The sequence below is a fragment of the Melanotaenia boesemani genome, chromosome 3 (assembly GCF_017639745.1).
Source record: "Melanotaenia boesemani isolate fMelBoe1 chromosome 3, fMelBoe1.pri, whole genome shotgun sequence".
Lineage (NCBI taxonomy): Eukaryota > Metazoa > Chordata > Actinopteri > Atheriniformes > Melanotaeniidae > Melanotaenia > Melanotaenia boesemani.
This window is the reverse complement of record NC_055684.1, coordinates 6,777,043-6,791,142: the sequence shown is the minus strand read 5'-3', so window position 1 is coordinate 6,791,142 and position 14,100 is coordinate 6,777,043. Positions and strand designations below refer to the sequence as shown.

The 14,100-nt window shown below is 40.9% G+C and overlaps 1 protein-coding gene across 5 annotated transcripts; it reads left to right on the top strand.

Annotated features, from left to right (window-relative positions):
* Positions 1-4,516: 4,516 nt before the first annotated feature.
* Positions 4,517-13,634, top strand: zc3h11a (zinc finger CCCH-type containing 11A). 5 transcript variants are annotated; one of them, XM_041980079.1, is made up of 17 exons: positions 4,517-4,956; positions 5,958-6,029; positions 6,170-6,298; positions 6,404-6,523; positions 7,324-7,447; positions 7,538-7,717; positions 7,804-7,869; positions 7,954-8,124; positions 9,433-9,510; positions 9,582-9,680; positions 9,797-9,859; positions 9,948-10,478; positions 10,600-10,673; positions 10,753-11,230; positions 11,444-11,616; positions 11,799-12,001; positions 12,416-13,634. In XM_041980079.1, exons 3-17 carry the CDS (start codon positions 6,245-6,247, stop codon positions 12,639-12,641), a joined length of 2,640 nt encoding a protein of 879 aa, XP_041836013.1. In that variant the 5' UTR covers positions 4,517-4,956; positions 5,958-6,029; positions 6,170-6,244; the 3' UTR covers positions 12,642-13,634. The 5 variants fall into 5 exon arrangements, with proteins under 5 accessions (XP_041836013.1, XP_041836016.1, XP_041836011.1 ...); XM_041980080.1 differs by having other exon boundaries at positions 4,542-4,604; XM_041980082.1 differs by having other exon boundaries at positions 4,517-6,029; positions 7,541-7,717.
* The last annotated feature ends 466 nt before the right edge of the window (positions 13,635-14,100 follow it).

Sequence of the window (14,100 nt, the reverse complement as noted above, 5' to 3'; positions counted from 1 at the left end):
AATTGTTGAGCCAACAACATTCAGGTCTTCTTACCTATTAAACCAGACAGTAAAAACCATCCCACGGCAACCATCATTTAACTGTTTTAATGACTTTAAATTGTGGCTACACTCAAACTTTCTCAGTCTGAATGAAGTAAGACAGAAATGCAGTAAAATAGTTTGAAAGATCAAATCTACTTGACAGCGGCCTTCTTGACTGTTTGGCAGCATTCAGTTGCTCTGTTAAAATTCTGGTTGTAATTTCTGGCAGTTCTTTAATGAATCAGAATCAGAAAGGCTTTTATTGCCAGGTAAATAGCATTTAAAGTACTAGCCAACTGTCAACTGCAAAAAACTGAGCAGAGTGCCAACAGACAAACAAAGAAAGGGCAATTTACAAATATACAAGTGTATTAAATATGACTTATGAGTTGGTCATGGGAGTGGGGAGGAGGTCACTTGGGGGAACTGGGGCACTGTTCAGCAGTGCAGCGGTACCTTTTGCCAGAGGAGAGGGACTGACATGGAGAAGCAGATCACGGCAGTTGAAAAGGCAGCTTTTTCAAGTCTTTGAGTTATTGTCAAAGTGAAGCCACACTTCCCCCTCAAAGACTTCCAGAAAGTTGTTTAGGCTTTCAATACCTCTTGACTGTGTTACTTAAATGCACTGGTTTATATTGGTTTGGATCAGCCATGTCTGTATTGTTTATTTATTGTTCACAATGTTGCAGGTTGACTTTTAACTGGTACCAACAAGCATAAACACATAACTGCAGCCTTGGGTCCCTGTCAGTTTTTAAATTGTTTTTAAAATTGTATTGTTAAAGTTTTAAACCGATTAGCTGTGTCTAATTTAGCATGCAGTATCTTCTGAACATCCACACCTCAGAGCGGATCAAGCTTTTTTAATGATTACTCCAAATCTGTGGAACACTTTACCCTTCCTGTACACACACTCAGGCTGGTGACATGTTTAAGTCAATGCTGAAGTCTCATCTTCTCCTAGACTTTCAACTCAAATGGAGGACATCTGAATTTAGAATTTGGTTTTGTTTAGTCTTTGTCTCCTTTTGCTTGTATTTGTTGTTTTATTTAATTATTGTTATTTTTTTATATAAATTATTCTTTTATTACCTTGATGTTAGCTGTTAATCTTTGTTTTAACTTTGAAGAATGTTGGCCAATGTAAATATGCCATATAAATAAATTTGACTTTGTCCTTAAAAGCCTTGATAATTTCTAATTCATATTCATATTTTATTTGATCTTTTTCCCATCTGAAGAAATAATTCATTGGCGTGTCAGGACCAGAGTAAAGCGTGGAAATATTTTACACTGCTCTCTTGTGGCAGTTTGATTAATTACATCCCAGTTGGATTAATGACACTTGTATATTTACAGAAAGGGCTATTTCACTGTACATTTTCTGGCAAAGCAAACATCTTAGAGAAGGTCTTTTAAAAAAGAAACCCTGTTCATTATTATATAAAAATAGTTTTTGACATGTGAAAACTTTATATTTTGGTAAAATGATAAAAGTTTATATCTTTATTTACAGCATCACTCGGACTGGACTGAAATATTCTGCAGATGTCAGATATTCTTCAGAACTCTGTTCACTTCATGCCATTTGTCTGACTACATCCAGAACCTTGAACTTTTTCTACACTGGATGTTTTCATTATGATGTTCATGAGGAAATCTTTCTGTTAATCTGTATTGTTCAGAAACATATTTCTCTCTTCTCCTTTATCTTTCCAGTGACATAAATGCTTATCCTTTCATATTCTCACTACAGTGACCTGACCTCTCATTTACGTGCAGACCTCTTCATCTTATTGTTAGCAGTTTCTTCTGTACAGGCTTGTTGTTAAGTAAAAAGGAGCAGTTTATATTAGACGTTACTTCTTTTTGTTCTTGTATTTGAATTATCTTTTATTTGTTTTGTTGTGTTGTTTGAAGTATAAATGAAATAAACTAAAGACAGAAAAATTGTCTGGTTTTATTTTACAGTTTGAAGATTAAAGCCTAGATAAGATAGAAGTGTGTGCAAAATATGCAATCTCTCACTACTAAAACTCTTTAACCTGCAGCCAACTTCTTATGTGAGTGAACCTCAAAGATTCTTATGTTCTCTGACCCAAAAAACTGTGTTTTACAACAAAGGCAGTAATCTGCAATAGGAATTGATTAAACTTTTGTCAGTTGCTAAGCAAACATCATGAAAACATTATAACATTTAGCTTTTGTGTGTATTACTATTTTGATTGAAATTATTCACTAATATATTTGTCATCTTTTTAAAACAAAGTTTAAGATATTTTGACATTTTAAGTGTACTTGGAGGGCCCCGATGGTGTGGAGGCCCTAAACAGCTGCTTAGTTCATTTATATCTTGGACTCAAAGAAGTAGAGACATTAATAAGTGTTACCATAGAAACTCTGTAGTACTCTGTGGAGCATGAAAACTTGGATAGTTAGAATACAAGCTGCATAAAATGACTGTCCACACCAAGAACAACAGCTATTAGTTTAACTGTGTAAAAATCTACAATACTGAATGAAAAAGTTTAATAATCAGTAACAACATGCATGAGGTGTACTCTGCAGTTACACATGTCCCAAATAGATTGTGGCCATAGAGGGCTTTGTACAGGATCTAGTTTAGGGTCTACATGTGTTTGAGGCTGACTGTATTTTCTAGTCAAACAATATGTTTCTACTTAGATATGCACAATAATACTTTCTGATCACATGGAGTGCACTTAGAGATGACTGCTTTAGTTGTTTCAGAGATATTTCATCCTTACACAGGATAGTAAAGAACCAGTCAGTGTATACCAGACAGAAGAACAAGGAGCTGGTGATGTGACTACTAATAACTTTTTTGTCTGTATGTTTCTGTCTGTATGTTTCATTCTTTGTGGTATAAATGATGAGACAATTGAAGATTCTTAGAGTGTAAACCTACTGACAGCATGAAAAGTCAATCTGTAATGATCAGCTTAATAAAACTCAGAAAAACTACTTGTTTGGCTTGAGACTTGTTCACTAAGGCCTAAATGGCAATAAATAATTCCCTCCACAATATGAAAAAGGTAGCTAAATTGCTCTAAAAACAAGATAAAAAATATCACAAACTGTGTTTTGAAGAATATCTACTTTCTTATTCTTATTCTTGTTCTTATTTTTATTCTTAGAATCTACCTTAAGAGGATTTGTATGGCTAAAAACAAATGTGATTAGTGCTTGAAGTTTTTAAAATATTTTTTGTTGGCTTTAAAAGATTTGTTCACCACCTGTAAATCAATCATCAGAAGGAAGAGTGTTCAAAAATCCACATTTTTAAAAGAAGGCAAAAACACCAGAGTTTGAGTAGAATTGACAATTCTTTGTTAAGCCAGTAATAAGAAAACAATACATATCTTCTCGAGAAGGAGGCCTGTTAGCTTAGCTTCTGATCAACTAATACACAAAGTGTCGGGACCCTTCGGTTCAGCCAAAAAAGACCCGCCTACCTAAATTATCCTCCTCATTTATACTGATACAATGCATTGTGGCTATGTGCGTGCATGTAGTGAGCCTTCATGTGAATGTGTATTTTGCAAGGTGGTCCTTCCTTCTTCCGGGAATTTGATTCCTCCAGGTCCTCCTTTTGGGGTACGTCAGAGCTGAAAGGAAAGAGATACTATGCTCTGCCCTGTTATCTGTCTGCCTCTCTGTGCTGACCTCCTTCTACCTGTTCCCACCGTTTTACACAAAAGGCTGTACTTTTAATGATTTCTGAGTTACTGGGAAATTCCGTTCTGCTAGGAGTGAATAGATAAGCAAAGAGAAGCAACAATATTTACGATTTACTCCCTACTGGCCATCCAGAACATTGTCAAGGCCGCTAGTTCTTAGCTCTTTTCTCAGTATTGAACTCAGTAACCCTATATGAGTTTATGTGAATGCACTATCTGTAACCTGCAAAGCAATGATAACAATTAAGCTGTAGTTCTATTAATTAAAAGCAGAGCCTAATGCATGTTACTAAAATCTAAGGATAACATGTAAATGAATAAATGAATAAGAATGCTTAAATAAGTAAATGAATCAAAATGCTTATAAAATATTTGCAACAAGTGCTTCATGCATCAGACACTGTGTTTTATAATCTATCTTCTGTAGGGAGATGTTTTCGATCAGGACCTAATCTAAACTGGCCATCATGCCAGAAAAGCAGGGAAATATTCGACGCTTTGCGTCGTATAAAAACGTGTGAAATCATCGTGTTTTTAGACTGAAGTCAAATTAAAAAGTGCAAACTACAGTGCATAGTAGCATGAATTAACTATATTGATTGTTAATTATTTAATATGCATGTGTATTTATTTATTATTTATCTTCTGACTTAATGATATGGCACAAATCCGGCTCACAGTTTTATTAACATTGGAGTTGACAAATGTACGATCTTTCCACTGGAGCTCAAACGCACCGTCAGAGCGGCCCACCTCCGTATTTTTACACATTCGCCGCCATTTTGCTTTAGTTCTAATGCAGCTGCTGTACTGACCGAGCCGGGACCCGGACTCCTGTATTACACAACTTTTTAAATTCTCTTTAAACATCTTAAACTGGTAATTAACACAATTTACGTAGTTCACAACATATATTTAGCTGTTTTCTGATAGTTTTATAATCTGAAAGTGAATATCACGGTAATAACCAAACAGCCATCTTAACGATTATCCAGAGAAAAAAGGTCGCGGCCTCTGTTATGTAGCCTGCGATAAAATAACACAAACTGCGACCGTAGCTCGTGTCAGGTATCAACAGTGTACCGTATTATGTGTTTTTAACATTTTCATTCGTTAGCCAACCTAACCCTTACATCCACGTCGACGTAGGTTAATGGTTTTTAATTCCATTGCTGTGGGGAAGCGCTCATAGCTCGTTCCAGCTAGCTTTGAACAACGTAATTTTTCTACAGTAAGTATGTGGTTATTTTATTACCTGCCTTTTTAAAAGTTTTGGTCATACATGCTTCAATGCAAGGTGATGTTATTAACAGAAAACTCGTTCTTCTTGACGAAGATCGTGGCTGAAAGGAACTGATTTTTATATCCATCATAAATTTCAGACTGACGCCACATTGATATTAGGAACCAGACATTTTCGCAGAAGTGTTGCAAACAGTTCGTTATAATGATCACCACAGAATTTGTTCAGGCTGATCATCACACCGGGCTGAAGGCCTCTGTGTACATACAGACCAGGCCCCCTGAAGCCTCAAATTTAGTGGTTTTTTGTTCTCGATTATTAACATGAAATATGTATAAATATGGGTTGATTTCCCTCAGCAGAGCTCCAGGATCTGTTGTGCATCAAACACCAGTAGAGTCAGAACTGGGAGGATATTTGTGTGTGTTGAAATGTCTTCGCTGTGTTTGCTGTCTCGCTGTCTCATTAACCTTCTTTCAGTTTGTGGGGAGTGTTTTTTTTTTAATTGATTTATAGGTTTAAAACAACTCTGTTGGCACTCTTTGGGGATCCCTGGATATGGATAGTTTTTGAGAAAGCAGAAGATTTTTGTTCTTCTTCAGCACTGTTAAACAGCTGAAAACCCCATAGAAGCCTGAGTATCCAGTCCATCTTTTTCCACCACCAAGGGTGTAAAACACCACCGCCTTCAAGAAGAAGTTGAAGATTTTTTCCAACCATCAGCCCACCTTTTACCACTTTTTGCCTCATCGGTTAATTAAAAAAAAAAAAAATTGTCTGGCTGTCTATGTCCCCCTCTTTATTTCATTAGTCACCCCAGTGAATGATAGCAAAGAAAAAAAATCCAAAGGACTCTGTTACATCGTCTATCAGTACTATTTAGCAGTCTGACGGAGATAAAGATTTCTCTGAGAGTCATAGGAAGAGAAGTTTCTCTGGGCGACCCATCCCACTTTTCCTCTTATCTCATGGATCAAGTGTTCCTTCAGGACTCCATACTTCTGTGGAGACACCGTACCAGCAGTGCACTCAAGGGGGAGTCCACTTCTCAGCCATCTCAGGTAATGGTGGAACATTGTTAAAGAAATAAATGAAACATTAAACATTAGCAATATGTCTAAAGGACTGATGTATGGTGTAAATATGCAGAATCGTTAAAAAAGTTAAAGAGAGGACCTCTTATTCTGATGCGTATCTTCAGGGAGAGTCCTGTTGGGTCTGAAGAGAACCAGTTGCTGGGTCGTCACCACCATTTACACCACGTGCCAGCAGTAGTATGACCAACCATGGAGATGACTGCTACTTCTATTACTACTCTACCTGCACCAAAGTAAGCCATTGGCACAGACCTCCCATGTACACTCTCAGCAGATTCCTTTTAACAGTGAACAGAATGAAGAGTGTTAGCTTACTGAGCTTACTGTTTAACCTGCAGGGGGACAGCTGTCCGTTCAGGCACTGTGAGGCAGCCAGGGGCAGCGAGACCGTCTGTAACCTGTGGGAGGAAGGACGCTGCTTCCGTACGGTCTGCAAGTTCCGCCACATGGAAATTACGGTGAGAAAAAGAAAGTTTTAAAAATTATTTTATTTAACCGACTTGTTGAGCTTTAATATCTCTTTTAAAAGACGGCAACCATTAACAGCCAAACTAAAAACGCGCATTAAAACACAGTCAAAGCTTAAATAATGTGGTGCAAAGCAGTCGTCTGCTAAAATACAGATTATCTCTGATACTGTTTTAATGAGATGACACATTTTACTTCCAAAAACCAGTCCTTGTCTACTAGAACAGAGGTCCCCACCATGGTCTGCAAGACCCACTATTCTGCAGGTCCTAGATGTCTCCCTGCTGCAACACACCTGATTGAAATTAATGGCTTTCTGACAAGCTCTGCACAAGTCTGCTAACGGGTCATTAATTTGAATCAGGTGTGTTGCAGCAGGGAGACATCTAAAACCTGCAGGATAGTGGGCCTTACGGACCATGGTTGGGGGCCTTTGCAATAGAAGACAGAGAAGTTGGACATGTCCAGGTTGTGTTGTCCGCTTGTCCACCAGGAGGCAGCACCTCAATCTGCCTTTAGAGGATTTAGTTCCTGTTTCTCTCACGACCCCCCCACCCCCGCCCTTTTTTTCCCTGAGCAACCAAATGATCATATCATTTTTTTGATTGGCTGATGTGTTGCATTTTTCCACCAATACACACACACACACACACACAGTTTTTTTTCCCATTTCTTCCGTTCACCAAACATGAAAAAGTGTGGCATCAATTTTTGTCATGACTTTGGCTTTACTAGATCAAAACCACCCATCAAACTCATCGTTTCATGTTAATGTCATTAATCCAAACAGAAGAACCGAAAGGAGATCCCTTGTTACTGGGAGAGGCAGCCAGCCGGCTGCCAGAAGCCACACTGTGCTTTCTTCCATGAGAAGCCCCGCTGCATAGACGGCATCTTTGTCCCCCGCAATAAAAGTAAGTGGACTGTTTCAACATGCGTGACTAAGATTTTGTTCAGTTCTAAAACAAGACTGATGATGATGGTGAAAACATCTGTAATCTCAGCAGGTCAGACTGAGGAGCAGCAACATGAAGAACCAGCTCCTGCACCTGCTGCGACTATGCCCACCACAGCCAATCCTCAGCTCAGAGGCATCATCAAAACAGATTCTCAGGAGCCCGTACCAAGCCCCACCCACCCACCCGTTGTCATTAATCCAGCAGACGATGATGAGGATGAAGATGGTGAGCTGAATTTAATCTCAAAGAGACATCATTTTAGGGTGAGACGCTACCTTTTTTTCTTAGCTCCCATGTTTGTCTGTTTTCAGACCAGTTCTCAGAGGAGGGAGAGGATGGAAAAGGTGGTCCGTCCCCAAGAAAGTTACCCAGATCAGGTGAGGCTGCACCGACAGACAAACTGAAGCGGCGACCTCCCACATCTCAAGTTTCCTTCATGTAAAAATACTGTCTTTTTAAAGGTGATTCACTGAATTTTGGAGTGAGTACCTTGGAGGAGATCCGGCTCAGGAAGGCCCTGAAGGCCAGCATGAAGAGGGCAGGTTACCCCATCCAGAGCGCCGAAACCCCCACCAGCGGAGAAAAGGAAAACATCCAGTCATTTTTCCGCCCTACGTTCTTGGAGTCAGGAGGTGATCAAAAGAAACTTTTCCATATTCATACAGTAACCAGAAACATCCTTCACCCCCAACTGCATGGGGGCTGGGGGATAATCCAGGTAATACTTTATTCATCTTGACCAAAAACAATATTAAACCTCAAAAGACATAAAATCATGATTGCAGTCAGTGTTAAAAGTGGGTTTAATGAAAGGATGTAAAAACGGACGAGGTGGAGGTCTGCTAAATGTCTGAAGGAAGCTGGTTCTGCAGAAAAACCTGATCCTCCGTAAGTTTCAGCCCCTTCTTAGGAACCACTAAGAAACCTTAAAACGGAAACCAGTGAAATGAGGCCAGAACAGGTGAGATGTGCTTTGATTTACTGATTCCCATCAGCAAGCAAGCAGCTGCATTTTGAACAGTCTAGAGGCTGTAGAGAGACTTGCCCTACCCTAACATACACAGCATTGCAGTTCTCCAGGGATTCCCAGTCCTGGCCCACGAGGGCCTCTGTCCTACAGGTTTAAATGTTTCCCTGCTGTAACACACGAGTCAAATGAAATGGATCCAACATTTTGTTGTCAAGCTCCGCGCAAGTCTGTCAATGACCCATTAATTTGAGTCAGGTGTGTTGCAGCAGGATTGTGGCCCTTGAGGACCAGGACTTGATCCCTGCAGGCGTCCAACCTTTTTATTATAAAAGATAAATGAGTCTCTCAAAGTCCTCCTTTACTAAAACCCGGTTTATTTTTGCTTGCTGCCTCAGCTGAAAGAAGCTGGACTTAACTACATTGTTTACCTGTCTGTCCAGGCTTAAAACTATGGCTGAACAACCAGTGACAATGAGTCCAGTCCTACAGGGAGAGAAGTAGAGGGGCCACTCGGTTTAAACAAAATGATCTCAGGCTTCTTTTCATTAATACTCATAAAGTTTAAGGCCAACCCTCCTTAAACCCCGTTTCCAACAAGTCCAACTTGGTACAGATGTTTTCTGCGGAGGCTTGACGCGTACTTCTACCAGACCTGATGTGCATCCCTGCTTGCATCGTGGTTATGTGGAAGCACTTCCTTGTGATTGATCAGTTTGTGATCACATGTTTCTGGATTTCTGGATCTTCTCGCTGAACTTTTAAGAGCGCATGTATCTGGAAATCATCCTCATAAAAATAAACAGAGGTTATTTATGTAAAATGGCTCCTAAGGTAAGCTGACACAGTCCTTGTTGGTTTCAGACTTGTTGTGCTTAACAGCAGCATTGACTTCACTCTTCATCCTGCTCAGTGATGATAGTGATGTGCCCCTCTGCCTCATGTTGATGACACTAACTGCTTTGTGTCATAGGTCCACCTGTTCCTGAAGAAGCTGGTACACCACGAGTCAGTGTGGTGGAAAGGCTCGGAAGAAAGATTGCTGACTCTGGTAAGTTCACGCTCCGGCTGTAGATCCTCAATCTGATGAGATGAGAAGCTCATAGTCTGTTGTTTCTGCAGAGTTGAAGTGTGGGGAAGGTGTCCGTCTGAAGAGGAGTCTGGCTCAACGTCTGGGCAGAGTCGTGGATGAAGAACAACCATCAGCACCCCCTCATAAAAGTGAGTTTTCATCAGAAGGACACAGGAATCCACAAACTGCAGCTTAATAAAATCAGGCTGATGAGAGTTGTTATGTTTGGTCCAGAATTCTAAACTTATTTTTTCTGCTTCTTCAGCACTAAAACCTGTAAAGGAAAGACTTGGATTGCTCTCTGCTCCTGTTGGACCCACTTCTCCTGGTAAGAAGTCTGAAAATAGCCTGAGATAATCCTGACTCAGTTCATGGATGACAGATCGATGAAAGTGTGATTTGTTCATGTTTTACAGCTGAGAACAACGGCGTGTCTGTGCAAGCGCCTGAGCAGATACGCATCAAAACTTTAGAGGAGATCAGACAAGAGAAGGCGGCAAAGTCTCAGAGCCAGAAAGATGCTCCTTTTGAAGTTAGTCCAGAAGTCACTAAAACCAACACAACTAAAGCTCCCAAAGGGGTCAAACGAGCCGTCACTGTGAAACACGCCTCCATCAGCCACGTCAAAACCTCAGAAATCCTTCAAGCTAAGAAGAAGAGGGAAGAGGAAGAGCGGGAGCAGAAACACAGCCCAAAGAGGACAAAACTCACGGTGGAGAAAACCTCAAGCAAAAGTCAAGGGGAGCTGGACATGGCCCGGTCCAGTCCTGAGGATACAGATAAAGGGAAAGTTAGAGTAAAGACCCTGGAAGAGATTCGCAGGGAGAAGGCAGCAAGGGTAGAAGCTCAGCAGCCCATGGATGCTGAGAGCAAGAAGAGCTCTGACTCAGATGAGAACGGGGCCAAGAAACCTCGGCTGCTGCGCCTCAAGAAGCCACCGGCCCAAAGTAAGACACAGATTCACTCTTTTCACCATTCAGGCCTGTGTGCGGCAGGCTTGTTAGGTCAACGTTATAAACAACTTTCACACTGAAGTTTGAATCTTCTCAATCTTCTTGTTTGTTACAGCAGGCAGCGCCGCAGCAGAGCAGACTGATGAGGTTAAAGAAAAGCTCCTGAAAACTCCTACTACTGCACCTGAGGTATGTTCTGCATCTTCTGTGTGGTATTACTGTCTCACTGTGATCAGACAGTAGCTGATGGCAACTTTTCTATCTCCAGATCAGTAACAACGTCAAGGTCAAGACCTTTGAGGAGATCATGCAGGAGAAACGCCTTCGAAAACAGGAAATGGAGGAGCAGGCTAAGAGCTCAGCTGAGGCAGAAACCTCTGAGAAGCAGACCTCCCACCTGAAGAGGAAGCTTCCTCCTAAAATCAGACTTGCACCAATAAATTCTTTTCCTGCAGCATCTTCCAAAGTCCCGGATCATAAACTTGTTGCCTTCACATCCAAATCTGCTCCCCTTGCGAATAATACTCTGGACACAGCAGCTGTTGCCATGGCAACAGTGGCCTCAGTCCCAATGGAGCAGCAGACCGAGGTCGGCTCTAGGGAAGTCCCAGTGAGAAACACAAGAATCTCTGCTGCACAGTCATCAGTCAAACCAACCAGACAAGCTCCTGGATCTCATGATGGAGACGAACCGGCTGCTGAGAACAACCAGATGAAACCTCCAGAACCTGCTGCAGACTCTAAAGGTACCGCAGAACCAAATCTGGTTTACATCTGGTTTGAATCAGGCCCTAATCTGGTCCAAATCCAGTCCAAAAAAGTTTTGTATCAGGTTCCAAATCTGGTCCGGGTTGAGTCTGAATTGGCTCCAGATCTGGTCCTAATCTGGTTCAAATCCATGGTAACGACAACTTGATTGTGTTCATAGATGTAGAGAAAATTTAAACTTTTTTTTTCAGTGAGGCCCAAGCTGAATGTGAGGCCATCCATCGTGAAACCTGCGGTGCAGGTGAGGCCGGGTCAGAAGAAGAGGGGAGCAGAGCGATCTGCTGTGGCTGCTGTTAAACCTCTGAACAGCGCCTCCACAGTTCAGGAGGAGTCACTGCAGGAGTCCACACACAAAAACAGACAGGTGACCGACTCACGCCAATTTAAGAGTTAAATTGTTTATTGTTGTCCTTATTTCTGATGTTCTTACAGTAAATGACTTGAGTTTGCATACCATTATTATTTAAAGATAAACATGTAAACGTGTATGACGTGAATCTGATCAGTTTAAGCTGAGAATGACCTCCGCTTCTCTTTACTCCTCAGGTTGTCTCATCCTTGAATGCAGAGGCTCAGCTGACCTCTGCTGTGCCTCGTAGTCCCTCCACCCTGCTGGACTCTGGCTCAAGCTCAAGCCCACCAAGAGAGGAGCTTCAGACTGTCCCAGTCTTCAAGCAGAGTCCAGGCCAAGAAGCCAAACCAGCCGTCAGCATTGCTTCTGTCAGAGAGGCCTGTGCAGTCCCACAAAGGTACACAACCATATGCAGAGTCTTTTTAAAGCAAATTATTCTTCTGTCAGGTGTGAGGAGAGCTATAATAATTTCTGCTGATAAGCTAGGATAAAGTTATGATTCTGAATTTGTAATCAGAGGAAATCGTTATAGCAGGATCCCTCAGAAATAATTCTTCAGGACTAAAATGTGAGGGTCGCCATTCAGATGCTGCACAAAGGCAGCATGATGGGTTTCAGTGTTCTTGCAGGAAAAACCTTTCCAGTTGTGAAATTATGAGCAGTCAGAATAACCTCTACAAAATCATCTCAAACTCTGACATTCATGCATCCTGGAAGAATTTTCCACCTGACCTTTGTCACATCTGTCCATTACTCTTCATCTGCTCTCAGAAGAAATATCGTCTTAATGTGACTTCTCTGTCCCCTTCAGCCCCGTCCTGAAAAGTTCTACTCAGTCCAGATCACGGAGACTGAGCACGGCAGCGTCCCGGTCCTCAGCCGCCTCCAGCACCGAAGCTGCTGCCTCCACCTCCGCCGTGGACGACTTTGAGGAACTCATCAACCAGTTCACAGATGATCACTTGGAGGAAGATGTGGATCCAGGCATCGGAGAGGACGACCTGCTGCAGGAACTGTCAGAAATGATTGACAGCTGAGGGCTCCAATCAGAAGCTTGGTCCTGTGTCTGATAACTTTGTATTTCCTCCCAGCAGCAACTACACAGATCTGTTGTTCTGAAACTTTGAACTCATTTTAAACATTAAGTTATGTTTTATTATGTCTTAGAGCTCTTCTCGTGTAATCTTCTTTCACTTCCTGTTGCCTAGGAAGATTTTTTTTTAGATCTTTTTATTCCTTTTTTTTTTTTCTTTTAGATAGTTGTCCAATTTATCAGGTCCTGAAAAGTTGAGCTAAATAAAAAGTGTGTTTTCAGATGACAGATGAAGCTGGTGGATGTAGTATCTGTATACTGTGTATGCAAAGGGACAAGTGTAAAAATAATGAATTCTGCTGCACTTCCAGTAAACCTGCCCTTAACTTTTTCCCTGTATGAGTGGATGTCCCTCCTCCGCTGCTTCCCCGTCATGTTAATCTGATCCCAACCTAAAGGTTCCCCTGAACACGGCAGAAAACTCGGCACCTGAGGAGACACCTGCTCGACTCTGTACGGCAGATATTTATAAAGTTTGGTTTAAATGTGCTGTTCTTGCCGTGTCTTGATTTGAACAAACCAGCTAATCTGGCTGAGTGTGTCGACGCTGCAAACCTTACTGAACTCCTCAGGGACTGTTTCTGATGTTGCTTTGTTTTCCTCAGACTGAAACATCTCACAGATGCTGTCTGCACTGGATCTTTTCTCTTTGTGTTTATCAGTGTGTTCTGGTAAAAAAAAAAAATGACTTCTTCGCTGGTCTCAGTGTGTGTTTGCTCAGTCTAAACTCTTTTTCACAAGATTTCTGTTCTCTTGTACAAATTACCATGTAAATAAAATGTTTTTAATAACCAGTGTGTTCATGGTGTTTGTCACTGATAAAACTGATAATCATGTCTAATGAAATGAGCGTTCAGTCATTTGCCAATGAATTTGTTAAATATGAAAATAACAGCAGATATTAACTGTAGTATTTTAATAAAAGTAAATGAAATTCCTGATTTGTCCACGTGTGTTTTTTTATGTTTAAATGTAAAACTTTTCCAAAGCAGGATAACTTGTTTTCTATCGTTCTGACCTAAGATCTGACTTCAGTTTGTATAATGAGGTGAGTTATTTCGGGAGGTTAGGATTGCTACATGTGTGAAAATATACAGGTATGTAGACTAAAATGAACTACTACAGCTTGAAAACATTTTAAAGATCCATTGTGATCTGGAAATTGTAATGCAAGTGTATGTGTGTAAAATGAAATATGTAAATACATAATATATATAAAAAAATTCATGTTTCCTCAGCAAGTTTACCTCCACCAGACACGTTTTGTAACCAACAAGAAGCCTTCAGCAGCTGTATATTTGACCAATCTTTTAGGCACAGTTGGTACAGTTTATTTAAATTGGTTGGTTTTCTGGCACAGACTTTGCCTAAGAATAGTCCAAAAATTTTCAGTAGGGTTGAAT